The following is a 16,387-nucleotide window of genomic DNA, read 5'->3' as shown; positions in this document are numbered from 1 at the left end:
ATCACAAACACATTTCCAACCAATTACAAATTATAAGAAAATATTACTATTATATTTTTTATTTTTTATATTTATATAATCAATATAAAGATCGAATTATTGAAACATATATACACAATTTAAATGCGAGAACACCACTTATTATTGAACAATACTTGAAAGAGTATTTAAATTTAAAATAACATTAAAATATGATTATCAAATAATAATTAAATTTAAAATATTTAATTTTCATTATTTAATTTTTTATTAAATATAATAAAATATTTAATATTTAATAATAGATATTAAAGATAAAGATATTTTACTTTCATCAAAAATAATTTTTATTATAAAATATTTAAATATATATATATATGAGTAGACTTGTCCATAAATTATCCAAATAACTGAACTGGGTTTCCTTTCGATTCATACAATAATCTTAAAATGTTGTATACTGATTAGAATCTTCTTTTCCGCAACCAAATTCTTTCATTATGCTTGAGTTTTTTTTTTATTCATTTCTTTGCCATGCTGAGACCTTGAGAAAATTAATTAAAAAAGTAGCAGACTCTAACAAAGCACGAAGCTTAAAATATTGGGCACCCTTCAACCAATATACCCTTAGCGGTAGGGCAAGTTGCTAGATCACAGTGCTCCGGGACAACATCAGGACTAGCACCCCACCAGTGCAAACTCTTACTCTCAACACCCAGTGCAACGTAAATCAGCACTGTCATGAATGCTGTCCCTGCATCCAATGCAGCTGATAGAATGTAATTATACCTCTGCCACCATCGCTTTCGATACCTGAAGACAAAGAAGTTGAAGATAGTTCCAACGATAATCCAGGAAGTATAGTTCAATGGGGTTGCTGGCGGCATGTTGCCTGTTGCGCCTAAAAGCACTGGCAGATTGATAAGGGGAATCCAAGCCTGACTGGGGAATGCCTTGTGCAACAGCCATACTACAACTGGTCCTAATAGTCCTCCTAGGAAGAACCAGTTAAGTGTTGAGTACTCCCCCAGTGAGCCGAAAATTCGTTTTGGTCCAACCAAACCCCAGATGACCGATGCATCGAAGAAGACTTTATCGCCGGGGCATGTCCAAGGACTATTTGCTGGGAGAAGATTTTTATGGCATATGTTCTCGACGGAAGATAGAAGCCACCAGCCCACTCCAAGGTTTATCGTTCCGGCTAACATGGTTCCGATGAACTGAGAAGCAAGTGCAACCAACAATCGACCAATGTAAGAGAATTATCCAAATAAAATTCTGTTGAAAAAACAATTTTTAAGTATACAGATGATAAACTATAATACCTGAACCAGAAACATTGATCTTGGAGGAATTTTCATGTAATGACCGAGCTTGAAATCACTAAGAAAAGCCACAGCCTGAGCCATGCTAATGTACCCATAGGTCTTAAAACAAACATTGGTTATTGGTTGTCCAGGCAATATTGCTCCCATTATATACTCTGTAATGATATTCAACCCTGGTGTCTGCCGGTAAAGAACATAAACATTCATCAATTAGGTGAGTTTTTTTCTTTTTGAAAAAAAAATATAATCCTTGTTGATAAGCAAAATTCCAATCTTAATTTACTTGATTAGTCGTAGCTGTTATAATGCTGATAGGCAAAGTGAAAAAGAAGGCAAGTGCAGCAGCAAATAAGAGTCCCCACCAAGGCATTTGAACATCCTTTTTAAAGAAGATGCAGAGTACAAGGCCCAGAAGAATTGAGACGGCAAGAAGCAAATAAAACCACCACGAAGGTATGTCTTTGTAGTTTCTCATCAGCCTTGTGTGAACATCAGGCTTTTCCCTTGAAGAAGCTTGATATCGACTATAAATTTCCCTGCAATCAACATGTTTTTTTACTTAAAAGATGTACATCAAATAGAAGAATGAAGTTTCACCTTGCGAAATAACCAAATAATTTTTACCTTCCATAGAACAAGGCCACATGTGTTATGGTGGCAGCAATAGTAGCGAATCCAAATCCATAGGTGATAGCGAAGAAAGTGCTCATATGGACCCTCCCTAACTTCTCATACTCTGGGAAATCGATCTCGAACTTCTTGTTAACAATCAACGAAACGTTATACTCCTGACCTTGTGCGGTGAACAAGTCCGATGAATAAATGGGAAATGTTTTCGCGTTGAATAGGTTTAGCCCCCAGTAAGATACCGGCATCACGAGGTATATAATCAAGGCATATCCTATGAAGACGTTTACAATGGCGAAGAAGGGCGAAACAAGCGGGCTAAACAAGAAAGAGGCAACGGTTGTCCAGTCAAGTGTGAAGGCCCCAATACCGAGACCATTCATGCCTGAGCCGATTTGGTGGGCGGTTACCGAATGGGGGAAGACCAAGCAAGCCAAAGAGATGCTTTGCAAGGTTTGGAAGAGGTAACCTGGGAAAACATACCAGCAGAAGCTACTCACTAATGCTATCACGAAGAATTTCACTCGTGCTATGGGGCGCTTGCCATCCTTATTTTCTTCCTTCTCATGTAAAGTCCTGCAATGTCATATTCATCACAACTATACAGTACAATAACTTTTTGAATTTGTAGCTAAACAATGAAAAGTGTACAATATAATATATATATATATATATGCCAATTATCGCCTTTCCAAAGTAGAATACTGAATGCTGAAACAAACTGAAAATAGAAGTATTACTGCTATTTCCATGTGAGATGTTTCCGAGGTATAACAAATATATATCTGACCAATTAAAGCATCAACATACATGCAACATATATATAGGAAGAAGACCAAAGTAACTTACGTGAAGAGAGAAATTTGAACAAGGGTAGAGGGCCACCACATGTGCGCCGGCTCCACCACATACTTCCTCAGTATCCCCGCCCAACCATATCCCATAACCTGCACTTATAACAACCAAATAAATTAAAGTTTAAATTAGTGGTCAACAAAACTCGATCTAATTCTAAAAAATAAAATAAAAATTAAATTTCAAATTAATTGAATCGAGTTATTCAAGACTCGAATAGTTAATTAGAGTTTCATCGAATAATTTAAATAACACCCTCTCAATAAAAATTACAATAAAATTTAAATAATTTTTCAAAATTTCATAATATTTATAAAAAAATCTAAAATTTATATTTTTAAAAAATATATAAAAATTTCAAAAAAAATCTAAAAAAAATATAAAGAAAGTTAAAAAAATTTAAAAAATTTAGAATAATAATTTTGGGATCTAAATAAATTAATTAAGATTCAAGTTTATCATACTAAATATTTTTTTTATTATTTTGCTTTGAAAAAAAATTCAAATGTATATGATTTTAAATTTTTGTATTTTAATATGAAATTAATTATATTGTAACAAAATTTTAATATGATATACTTAAATTTTTAATTTAACTCAAATAATTTCACTTGACTCAATTTAAATTTTTTTAAATTAAATTAAAATAATAAAATAAGACTCATAAAATAAAAAAATTTCCACTTACATACCATGAAACGCTAAGCGTTAATGAAAACTTAAAATGTGAGAAATCAAAAAAAGAAAGCACGTCGAGAACTGTAACTAGACTTAGAAAAAAATGTATATATATATAGATCTTTGTGTTTCTTTTCCCTACATATTACTTACCATAAAAAAAATGGAAATTAATATTCAAACTTGAAAAATTCTCGATTCTCAATCTATAGTCTCAGTTAATCCTTTTCTTTGAAAACAGTCGAACATATATGATATATATACCATAATCAAGGTCTTCTTTTAACCTCAAAGTCAAGAAGAAGTGCAGTAAACCAACCTGTGTAGTCATGATAAGAAGCCAACTAGAGAAGAAAGAGATGCTCCTTCCATAAAAAGCCTTGATTATGGTAACAATACTAACAGCATAAACAGTACCATTTCCAAAACCACTTCCAGCATTAGCAAATATCGTTATTAGAACATGCTCCTTCATGTTAAACGGTCCGGGGTTAAGCGAGAATTCCTTCGAACCGAACCCAGGTATACGAAACTTAGTGGCGGGAAGAGCCGAAGCCATGAAGCGTCCGATGGGAAGAGTGGCCACCTGGACGGTGATTTGGGTGATGACGAGCGGCTCGGTTCGGTAGCCGAAAAACTGGTTCAGGAAGGAAAGGAGGGCGCAAGAGAAAAGACCCAAGAACCACATACGGAAAGTCCATACAGGGAGCGAAGGGTCATCGGTGTTGGGCACTGTCAGACGAACTTGTTCAATCGGAGACACCTCGATTTCGTCCATTTCACCCTCCTCTTTCACCACTTCCTCAGCTAGTTTTGGTACTGTTGCTTCAATTTCCATAGTTCCCATTTTTTGAGAAACAATCGAAAAACTAAAGAGAATAAAAACTATTGAATGAGTTTAGCTTAGCTGCAATTCCTGCTTCTTGTTTAGTACATCTATGTCACTTTCTTTTATTTACTTTTATAAGACATATTTTAGTCCTAAGAAAAATTAAAGGAAATATTTTGCTTTTACTGGGTGTGTTTATATGTTTGTGACTCTCCTTTAAATAGTACCACTATATGTCCACTATACCTATTGTTGTCTTATTATTATTGATATTATTAATTTTAAGTCTCCGTAGCTTAAATTTTTTAAATGTTTGAATTAAATCATTATTGTATGGGATGTTTTATTAATTAAGTTCTTGGGGTTAAATTTTAGCTAGACCAATAATATATTTAAAAATTATACATAGTATCTGTTGTTCCAATAGGGTCGGAAGCGTGTAAATTATTGTACTAAAAAATCACACAAAGTTCAATTCCTAGGGAAGAGAGGTGGATCACATGGATCTCTTAAATACCAAGTCTTTCCTTAGACAGAATATCCCTTCTATAGTAATTTAATAGCACAATTAAATACTACTATTATACCCTCAAATATTGAAAGAAAAATAGGACAAGAAAGAACACAAGAATTTTAACGAGGTTCGGTAAATTATACCTACGTCCTCGGGCACTAACACCAGATGATAACTTTACTATCTTCAAAGTATTACAAACAAATAGAATTCCTTAAGAATTCTCAAATGGGAGAAAAAGAAAACTAAGAGAGAAAGATTGGTTGGGATGAATTGAAATGAGAAATGAGAAGGCCTATTTATAGTTGAGGTTCAAGGACCAAACAATAAATAGCCCATTATCTCAAGGACTAAAAAAAAATTATCCCTTGCCACTTTTCCAAAGTTGGTGGTTGTCATTATTGATTGTCTCCCATTAATGTTAATGGCAACCATTATTAATTGTCTTCCATTAATGTTAACAATCTCCACCTTGAAAATTTGATTAGGATAATCACATCTTCACACACTTCCTTCAACTCCCCAAATTCGATAAAGCTATCTTTTGTAGTGCCTACAAATGCGCTCTCGAGCGCCATACACTTGAAGGTGCTCAAATTCTCAGGATGTTAATCAAGTTCAAACAATGATTAAACTTGATTGTTGTTACCACCTTGGTCATCATATCTGCGGGATTATCTGCTGTCGGAATCTTCTGAAGTAGAATTTTTCCTTTTTCAAAGACTTCCCGCACAAAGTGATATCTTACGTCGATATGCTTGGTTCTTGAATGATAGACTTGATTTTTTCGCTAAATGAATAGCGCTCTGACTGTCACAATATAAACTTATGTGACTTTGAACAACTCCTAAGTCTTTCAACAATCCATTAAGCCAAATAGCCTCCTTAACAGCTTCTGTAACTGCCATATATTCTGCCTCTGTAGTAGACACAGCTACTGTAGACTGTAAGGTAGACTTCCAACTCACTGGGGCTTTCGCAAGAGTAAACAGATACCCCGTAGTTGAACGACGTTTATCTAAATCACCAGCAAAGTCGGAATCAACATATCCAACTACAAACTGACCAAGTGCTTCATCCTGTTCAAAAATTAAACCAACATCTACGGTTTTTCGAAGATACCGTAGAATCCATTTCACAGCTTGCCAATGTCCTTTTCCAAGATCATGCATATACCTGCTCACAACTCCAACAGCTTGTGAAATGTCAGGCCTCGTACACACCATTGCATACATCAAACTCCCAATTGCATTAGCATATGGGACTTTCGCCATATATTCTCTTTCATCCTCAGTCTTCGGAGATAATTGAGCACTAAGTTTCAAATGAGAAGCAAGTGGGGTACTTACATGTTTTGTGTTTTCATTTACACCAAAACATTGTAATACCTTTTTCAGATATTGCTTCTGATTTAAACAGAGCTTGCCTCTCGGTCTATCTCTACTTATCTCCATGCCGAGAATCTTCTTGGCCTCACCTAGATCTTTCATCTCGAACTCTTGATTCAACTGAGCCTTCAGCTTATCTATCTCATTTTGGCTCTTCGAAGCGATTAACATATCATCAACATACAAGAGTAGATAAATGAAAGATCCGTCATGCAGTTTCTGCAAATATACACAATTGTCATATTTGCTTCTTGTGTACTTCTGCCTTCTCATAAAGCTATCAAATCGCTTGTACCACTGCCTCGGGGATTGCTTCAACCCATATAGCGATTTGTTAAGCTTACAAACCCAATTTCTACCACCAGCATCTGTGTATCCTTCGGGTTGAGTCATATAGATCTCCTCTTCTAACTCACCATGCAAGAAAGCCGTCTTAACATCAAGTTGAGCTAGCTCCAAATTCAACTGTGCTACCAAGGCCAACAAAATTCTAATGGAGGAATGCTTCACAACAGGGGAAAATACATCATTGTAGTCAATTCCCTCCTTCTGAGCGTAGCCTTTAGCTACCAATCTTGCCTTGTAGCGAATATCCTTCTTGCTAGGAGATCCATCTTTCTTTGTGAATACCCACTTGCATCCGATTGCCCTTTTACCTTTCGGTAATTGCGCCAACTCCCAAGTATTGTTCTTCCGGAGAGACTGCATTTCTTCATCCATGGCGCTTTTCCATTTATCACTTTCTAAGCTTTGCATTACTTCTTGATAAGTGATAGGAATATCATCAACAACGGGAAGGGCGTAGGCCAACATATCAGTAAATCGAGCAGGTTTACGAATTTCTCTCTGTGGCCTTGCAACTGCAACTGGTTCTGGTGTACTTAGTGGTTCTTGGGTCAGAACCTCTTCAACCTCTAATTCCTCCATTGTGGCTGGAGAATTAGACTTATTAACTGGGCAAATCCCCATCTGCTCAAACTCCACCTGTTTTGGAGTACACTCCACCTGCTGTGGAGTATTGCTCGTCTGAATATCTTTATCTGCTACCTTTTTCAATGTGGCAGATTCATCAAAGGTAACATCTCTGCTACAGATCATTTTCTTTGTGCTTAAGCACCAAAGACGAAATCCCTTCATTCCAGAAGTGATTCCCATAAAGAGAGCTTTCTTTGCCCTCGGATCTAACTTTGACTCATTCACATGGTAATATGCAGTGGTTCCAAACACATGTAAGGAATCATAATCTGTAGCCGGTTTTCCAGACCATACCTTCATAGGAGTTTTTCTTTCTAATGCAGATGATGGCAAACGATTAACAAGATGGCCAGCGTATGTCACAGCCTCAGCCCAAAATTGCTGGCCCAACCCAGCATTGGACAACATACATCGAACTTTCTCCAGCAATGTTCGATTCATACGCTCTGCCAATCCATTCTGCTGTGGTGTATCCCTAACTGTGAAGTGTCGAACAATACCATACTCTTGGCACACATCGAAGAACGGATCACTTTTATATTCCCCTCCATTGTCCGTCCTAAGCCGCTTGATTTTCTTACCAGTCTGGTTTTCGATCATAGTTTTCCATTTAAGAAAAACTCTAAGCACTTCATCCTTAGTTCTCATGGTATACACCCAAACTCTTCTGGAAAAGTCATCAACAAAAGTAACAAAGTAGTGTTTTCCTCCCAATGAAGGTGTCTTGGAAGGCCCCCACACATCTGAGTGAACATATTCCAAAATACCTTTTGTATTATGGATAGCAGTACCGAATTTCACTCTCTTTTGCTTTCCCAGAACACAATGCTCTCAAAATTTTAATTTGCAAGCCTTTGCACCTTTCAACAATCCTTGCTTTGCCAGAATTTGCAAGGATTTTTCGCTGGCATGTCCCAACTTCATATGCCACAACTGTATTGAGTCCAATTCTTTGTTGCCGGAAGCTGCAGCGACTGCTCCAATAACTGTACTACCTTGGTAGTAATACAAGTTATTTTTCCTGATGCCCTTCAATATCACAAGTGCGCCAGATGTCACTTTCAAAACCCCATCTCTCATAGTAACAACTGAACCATTGGATTCCAGGGCTCCCAATGAGATGAGATTTTTCTTCAAACTGGGCACGTAACGAACATCAGTCAGAACTCTGGTTGATCCATCTTTATTCTTTAATTGGATTGAACCTATCCCAACAGTTTTACAGGCATTGTCATTGCCCATATAAACAACTCCTCCATTTAGTTCTACTAAATCAGAGAACCACTCCCGGTTAGGGGACATATGATAGGTACAACCCGAATCCAATATCCACTTATCTGAATGGAACGACGATGATGATGCAACCAGTGATAGTTCAGAGTCACTGGTATCATGCTTTGCAACACAAGCATCTACAGTAGCTTTTCCCTTATTCTTCAGCTTTGGACAATTTTTCTTCCAGTGGCATTTCTCATGACAAAAAGCACATTCATCTTTCCTGAGTCTGGACTTTGACTTTGATCTCCCCTTTTGAGTTTTCTTCCTAACCGGGAGTGGTTCTCTGATTTAGTAGAACTAAATGGAGGAGTTGTTTATATGGGCAATGACAATGCCTGTAAAACTGTTGGGATAGGTACAACCCGAATCCAATATCCATTCATCTGAATGGAACGACGATGATGATGCAACCAGTGATAGTTCAGAGTCACTGGTATCATGCTTTGCAACACAAGCATCTACAACAGCTTTTCCCTTATTCTTCAGCTTTGGACAATTTTTCTTCCAATGGCCTTTCTCATGACAAAAAGCACATTCATCTTTCCCGAGTCTGGACTTTGACTTTGATCTCCCCTTTTGAGTTTTCTTCCGAGTGTATGAACGACCTCGGACTACTAAAGCTTCTGTATCTCTGATTGAGTTTTTCTGTTTGTCCTTCTTTCTCTGTTCATAACTGTATAAGGCCGCACAGACTTTGCTCAGAGATATATCACTCCTGCCATGAAGTAGAGTAGTTTCTAGGAACTCAAACTCCTCAGAAAGTGACCCCAACAGCATCAAAACCAAATCTTCATCTTTGAATGTCTCATCCATATTCAGCAAATCAGTGACTAACTGATTAAATTTGGTGATGTGATCATTCATTGTGGTACTTGGGACGTATGTGAAGCGAAACAGTCTTTTCTTCAAGTGGAGCTTATTTTGACTGTTTTTCTTCAAAAAATTTTCTTCAAGTGCCACCCACAACTTATTTGCAGAAGTCTCCTTTGAAAAAGCATACCTCTGCTCTCGAGAAAGGCATGATCGAATTGTGCCACATGCCAACCGATTGATCGCCTTCCAATCTTTCTCCTGTACATCATCTGGTTTCTCTTCATTAATGGCAATGTCTAGACCCTGCTGAAAAAGGGCATCTAGAACCTCACTTTGCCACATACCAAAATGGCCCGTGCCATCAAAGATCTCCACGGCCAATCTTGCATTTGCAATTGTCGGTCTTGTCCACATGGACGATGTAACACCCCTTAACCCCGAACCGTCGCCGGAACAGAATTACTAGGCATTACCAGACGTATCGAACGATTTACAACAATTCTTAAATAAATAACCAATATATTAAAATAATTCATAAAATTTATTAGTTTGTTTACCAAATGACTTCATTTTTTTTATAAAAATTTCGGCAGCATTTCTGCTTATTTTTACATAAAACCCCCTGCAAATTAAAACCATATAGTTCCCAAATATCACCAATTCAACCAATTCATTTCACATTCACATTTTCTATTCTAAATACTTCTAATCAAACTCAATCTACACAATATCAATTTAAAATTTAACAATGTACTAATTAGATAAAATAGATAGACTTCTTTCATTAAAATCCATAAACTTTTAATACTAACATTTTTAACCATTATATATTAAAACATAATAACCTTTATACACAATCTATGTACATGCCACCTTTACCAAAGGAAAAATACATCACCAAGTTTTGCCGAAGCCGGGATTAATCTGGATGCTGAACCGGGACCTTTGACTTCTATCAACCTGCGCACGGAAACAACCGTACGCTGAGTAATTCATACTCAGTGGTATTACCATAATTCAAATTATAACAATAATGTACATGTAATGCATAAATCGTATATACAATTTAAATTCAATATTTCAACAATAGCAAATCATCAACCAATATCGTATATCCACAATTTGAGTTTGAATAAATCACGAACCTTAGGTTCATTTCTCAATCTCATTTCACATTTCAATTCACAATTCAACTTTTTCATATCATTTCAATAGCTCGTTTGACCAACTCGTTCGGTTTATCATTTCATCATTTACCCTATTAACAAAACTCGGACTTTGGCGGATACACGGATCCAACCAAACACACCAGAATGGCACCCAGTGCCTCATCGGATAGTTCGAAGCAATAGTTGACACCCAGTGTCTCATCGGCAAAGCCGAAGAAAGTTGGTACCCAGTACCTCATCGAATCTATCCGAAGAAATATAGTGACACCCAGTGTCTCATCGACTCGAGGTCGAAGTATCCCTGAACTCTTCCAATCCTATGGCATGCCAACTATATCCGACTCAGCCCGACTAGTTAATAGGGTATTTAAATCACATATATTCTCAATTCGATCACAATTTCTCACACTTTCAATTCAATCATTTTTCCACCTTCAATCAATAATTATTTCACAAATTCACACATTTTCACAACTCAATACATTTCCATACAATTTAATACCATTCACAATTCGATTCAAATTCATTTCCCGCTTTCAATCAACAAACAATTCAAATATTAATTCATATAAACTATTCAATTTAATTCCCACTCATAATAATAATAATAATAATACTAATAATAAATTAATACTAATATTATACTTACCTCACATTTCATTTACTAGACACATAAATTAAAATTTAGCATTTAATAATAAATAACTTGAATTATAGTAATACAAACCGTTATTCTCCCGTTTTAGTCCTCGATAACTTTCTCCTTTCCTTTTGACGCCGATGCCTCGGGTTCTTTGTTAGCTACGAAAATAATAATTTGTAATATTAATTACAACACTAATTATAATAAATAATTGAATTTCTATTCAATTTCTTCCTAATTCTCAATTTAATCCTAACTAAATTCACTTACTTTCCTAATTCAATTCACACTCTATTTCTATTCAAATTTCATCCAAACTAAAATTTAACTATCAAAATTTCAGCATATTTTGCTAATTTCGAATTTCCCTCAATTTAGTCCCTAAAACATAAAACTTATAGTTTCTTTTACAATTTAATCCCTTTTTCAATTCTAACTTAAAATTCCTTCAAGTTAATCCCTAATTCATCTCTTTTGTTCAACATAAACTATACTTGAAAACCTATGAACTTACAAAATATCAACTTAATTCCATCAAAACTTTGTTTTAAAGCTTTTAAAACATTAGAATTAAGAGAAAAGGGCTAATTTGACTTACCAATCAAAGCTTTAAACCTTAAACCTTCAATTTTCCTTTTTCTTTCTTTTTTCTTCTTTCTCCCCTGTTTCTTCTCTGTTTCGTCTTTGGCTATTCTGTTTCTTTCTTCTTTTGTTTCTTTTATTCTTTTATTTTAACTTACTTTACTTTATTTCCTTTATTTTATTTCTTTTGTTTTCTTTTATTTAATTACTTTAATATAATAATTAAAACAAATATCTATTTAGTAATTAAATATAAGTATTACAAATGTATGTATTTTATTAATACACTTGTATTAAATATCACCATACATTTGTCTTTATTTAATTTATTTCTTAATATAATATTTATAATATAATTAATTTAATAATATCCTTTATAATTAATTTATATATTTATATAAATAAATAATATAAAAATCTAAGATTTTTACAATGTTATGCCGCCTCAACTTCCAAATGTGGCTTAATTGCCCATTTGGTCCCTCTTATTTTCTTTTGATCTATAATTAGACATTTACCCTTTATTCAATTTAATCCTTTTTCCTAATTATTCTTAATTAGATTAAATTCATCTATCTAAAACTTAATTAAACACACAACTAGTCTCGTAAATATTTCTAATAATTATTTTCGGACTCAATTTACTAAGACGGAGGCCCGATATTATACTTTTTCGATGCCCGTGAATTTTGGGTCATTACAGACGATGTTGAAGCTCCTACACCGACCGTTTTCTCCATAATCTTTCTATATACCTAAGGAAATCTTTTCTGATGTGGAAGATCAGTTTAAACTGCAACCACAGAGCATACTACGATTAACCTTCGGCTCTGATACCACTTGTTGTTCCAATAGGGTCGGAAGCGTATAAATTATTGTACTAAAAAATCACACAAAGTTCAATTCCCAGGGAAGAGAGGTGGATCACATGGATCTCTTAAATACCAAGTCTTTCCTTAGACAGAATATCCCTTCTATAGTAATTTAATAGCACAATTAAATACTACTATTATACCATCAAATATTGAAAGAAAAATAGGACAAGAAAGAACACAAGAGTTTTAACGAGGTTCGGTAAATTATACCTACGTCCTCGGGCACTAACACCAGATGATAACTTTACTATCTTCAAAGTATTACAAACAAATAGAATTCCTTAAGAATTCTCAAATGGGAGAAAAAGAAAACTAAGAGAGAAAGATTGGTTGGGATGAATTGAAATGAGAAATGAGAAGGCCTATTTATAGTTGAGGTTCAAGGACCAAACAATAAATAGCCCATTATCTCAAGGACCAAAAAAAAATTATCCCTTGCCACTTTTCCAAAGTTGGTAGTTATCATTATTGATTGTCTCCCATTAATGTTAATGGCAACCATTATTAATTGTCTTCCATTAATGTTAACAGTATCTTTAAATTTTAAGGACATTTCCTTTTAGCTCTGTTTGGTAATATGGATGTGAAATTTTAGATTTGAATTCTGCTTATTATGTAAAAATAAGACAGCTAGATATATACTTGAAAAATATAAAAACATGAATTTGACAAATGCTAAAAAAAAACACAAATCAAATTCATTATTAAATAGGTATTTAACAAATTAATAAATTTGAAAAATTATCATGAATATTACATTTCTAACAGTTTTACTACTCAATTTACATTATTTTTAAAATCTAAATCTAAATTCTAAAATCTGATAAGTTATATAAATGTATTTAAAATTTGCACCATATATTTTAAATATACTCAATATCAAAGCTAACATTTTATATCTAAACAGTACATTTTAAAATTTAAATCTAAAGTAATTGAGAGAGTCAAATTATTGGATAATGATGGGGCGGGGCAAATTCTTATTCTTACTTTTGTTTGAACGATGATTCCTATATGATTGTAATAAATGGTGGTTGTTTAATTGGTTGGCAAAGCTACAAATTAGTGGGCTAATAATCAATTTGTAAATAAAAAAAAAAGTAAATCACGGAAGGGAGGCCGTTTCGTCCAAAAAGTGTCTGATTAATTAATTAATTATGGGAGACAATCACTTCACTGTTCATGGAAGTAGCTTGACGTTATAAGACAACCAGCCAGGGTGCAGACAGCGGCTAAAGATTCTAAAATTCCATAGATTCCAATAACTTTAGTCAATGGTTAATTAATTATTAAAAATTAATTAGTTATCTCATCGTTCTTCTCAACGAAAATCTAATTTTTTTTAATTAATTACTATTTCAACTTTGCACTATCGCTCAAAAAAATATAATTGACGTATAACCTAGTTTTAATTATAAAATTGGGTTATACTTCATCTATTTTTCATTATATTTTTTTTATGAGTGTTATATAAAAATAATAAATTAATATGACATTACATATGTAATAATATGATTTAATGATAATTATTTAAATTAGTTAAGTTAGAAATTTAATGATTATCTTTTAGATTATAATTAAAATTTTAAAATTTAAATAAATTTACATTAAAAATAATTAAATTAAAATATAAAGAATTAATCTATAATTCTCGTAAATAAAATTTGACTTTTGTAAAGTGGGACAAACAAGATTTTTAACTTTTAATTTAGAACAAAATAAATTTCAATTTGAATGTGATAGAAATAATTAACAATAATAAAATAATATAAACTTCAATCTCTTTCGTTACTTCAAGTTTAAAAGCTTAATTTTCTCTCAATAGGTTCGTACGTCTTTTTCAATAAAAAAGATATTGAAAAGATTGGATGTATACGAAGTTACTAAAAAATGCCCTTCATTAATTAGTGTGGCTAACTTTTCAATCCTATCTTCTTTTCTCTCTTTTTTGTTTTTCTTTTTTGTTTTTTTAATGAATATGATGACCTTTCAATCCCAAATAATGATAAAAGAAGTTACCATTTTTTTTAATTATTATTTGTTATGAAATATTTATGTGGATGTCATTATCAACCCCATAAGTTATAAAACTCTTCCTATACTCCATAAGTTATGAGACTTTTCCTATACCCTATTAATATGGGAAATAAAAGGTCATGACCCTTTACATGCCCTATAATAATTCACTTAGATGCAAAAGGTCTTGGTGAGACTATTAAGGAGGGAAATGAAGAAAGTACACAAGATAAGGCCAAGGCCATGATTTTCCTTCTCCATCACCTCCATGAAGGTCTAAAGACCGAATATTTGACTGTTAAGGACCCTCAAATTCTTTGGGCCAATCTAAAGGAAAGGTATGACCACCAGAAAACTGTGATTTTGCCTAAAGCTCGTTATGAGTGGCTGAATTTAAGATTGCAAGACTTTAAGTCTGTTAGTGATTATAACTCGGCCATGTTCAGAATCACTTCACAATTGAATTTATGTGGAGAGAAGATTACTGATGCAGAAATGTTAGAAAAACATACTCAACTTTCCATGCAAATAATGTTGTCCTGCAGACACAATATCGTGAAAAAGGCTTCCAGAAATATTCTGAATTAATTTCTTATCTCCTAGTGGCGGAGCAAAACAACGAGCTGCTAATGAAAAACCATGAATTACACCCAACTGGCTCTGCTCCATTCCCTGAAGCGAATGTGAGTTTACACAATGGGCAAGAATTAAAAGAAACACACTATGCAAATAGTAGTGTGCGTGGCTGTGGTCTTGGCCGAGGGCGTGGCCGCGTACATAGATATGGATATGGTCGAGGTGATCGTTTTAAAAATTCACATTCCTACCAGAAGTGGGATCGGAAAAATGGTAACAGGGAAGAGAAAGAAAAAGGTGAAAATGTGACTAATGTATGCTATTATTATGAAGAAAAAGGACATTGGTCTCGTGTGTGTCGCACACAAAAGCATCTAGTTGATTTTTATCAGCAGTCTATAAAACAGAAGGGAAAGAAAGTAGAAACCAATCTTGTGTATAAAGATGGCGAAGGTGATTTTGATGGTGGCAATGCAACCCACTTAGAAGTGGCTGATTTTCTTTCTACCCCTGAAGGAAATTATTAAGGCCATAAATTTCGTTAAATAATAAAATAAACCTCTACTACTCTATGTTTCATTTAGCAACTTTAATAATGATGTTATGACCTTTACTAGTGCTATGTTTTATGTGATAATTTTGTTTTATAGACCTTTTAGTAATTTGAACTTTGAATACCTGTTTTCACCATTATGTGTAACATTTTGTGGTTATTTTGTTTCTTTGAAGAACATTATCTCGCAAAGGCAATCAGCTATGAATGGTGAAAATATATGTCTAGCAGACAGTGCAACTACTCACACCATATTGAAAGACAAGAGATATTTTTCTCATTTAATAATGAAAGAAGAAAGTGTGAGCACTATATCTGGTAGTACAACTATTATAGAAAGCTCCAGAAGAGCAATTATTTTATTACCAAGGGGAACAAAAATTGAAATTATTAATGCATTATACTCTCCTAAGTCTCAAAGAAATTTATTGAGTTTTAAAGATATTCGCCAAAATGGATATCATATTGAGACTTTAAACGAAGGAAATTGTGAATTCCTTCAAATTACGAGTATTGCTCAAGGCAATAAACACATTGTTAAGAAATTGCCTGCATTCTTTACTGGTTTGTACTACACAAAGATCAGTTCTATAGAAACACATGCTATAGTAAACCAGAAGTTTACTAATGACTTTGTTCTTTGGCATGACCGGTTAGGCCATCCCAGTTCAATAATGATGCGAAAAATAATTAAAAATTCATGTATACA

At 33.9% G+C, this 16,387-nt stretch overlaps 2 protein-coding genes across 2 annotated transcripts; one reads left to right on the top strand and one right to left on the bottom strand.

Annotated features, from left to right (window-relative positions):
* Nucleotides 1–366: 366 nt before the first annotated feature.
* Nucleotides 367–4,425, bottom strand: LOC121229477 (oligopeptide transporter 4). Its single transcript, XM_041113945.1, has 6 exons — nt 3,787–4,425; nt 2,784–2,881; nt 1,932–2,510; nt 1,591–1,843; nt 1,305–1,487; nt 367–1,199 (listed from the first exon to the last, which is right to left on the bottom strand). Exons 1-6 carry the CDS (start codon nt 4,312–4,314, stop codon nt 573–575), a joined length of 2,268 nt encoding a protein of 755 aa, XP_040969879.1. The 5' UTR covers nt 4,315–4,425; the 3' UTR covers nt 367–572.
* A 10,367-nt stretch (nt 4,426–14,792) lies between these two features.
* On the top strand, nt 14,793–15,652 carry LOC107960679 (uncharacterized). Its single transcript, XM_016896982.1, has 2 exons — nt 14,793–14,966; nt 15,095–15,652. The coding sequence occupies exons 1-2, from the start codon at nt 14,793–14,795 to the stop codon at nt 15,650–15,652; spliced, it is 732 nt and encodes a 243-aa protein (XP_016752471.1).
* Nucleotides 15,653–16,387: the final 735 nt, after the last annotated feature.

This window comes from Gossypium hirsutum, chromosome A05 (assembly GCF_007990345.1).
Source record: "Gossypium hirsutum isolate 1008001.06 chromosome A05, Gossypium_hirsutum_v2.1, whole genome shotgun sequence".
NCBI classification, from domain to species: Eukaryota; Viridiplantae; Streptophyta; class Magnoliopsida; order Malvales; family Malvaceae; genus Gossypium; species Gossypium hirsutum.
Note: the sequence above shows the minus strand (reverse complement) of the source record. Positions and strands in the feature narration are given on the sequence as shown.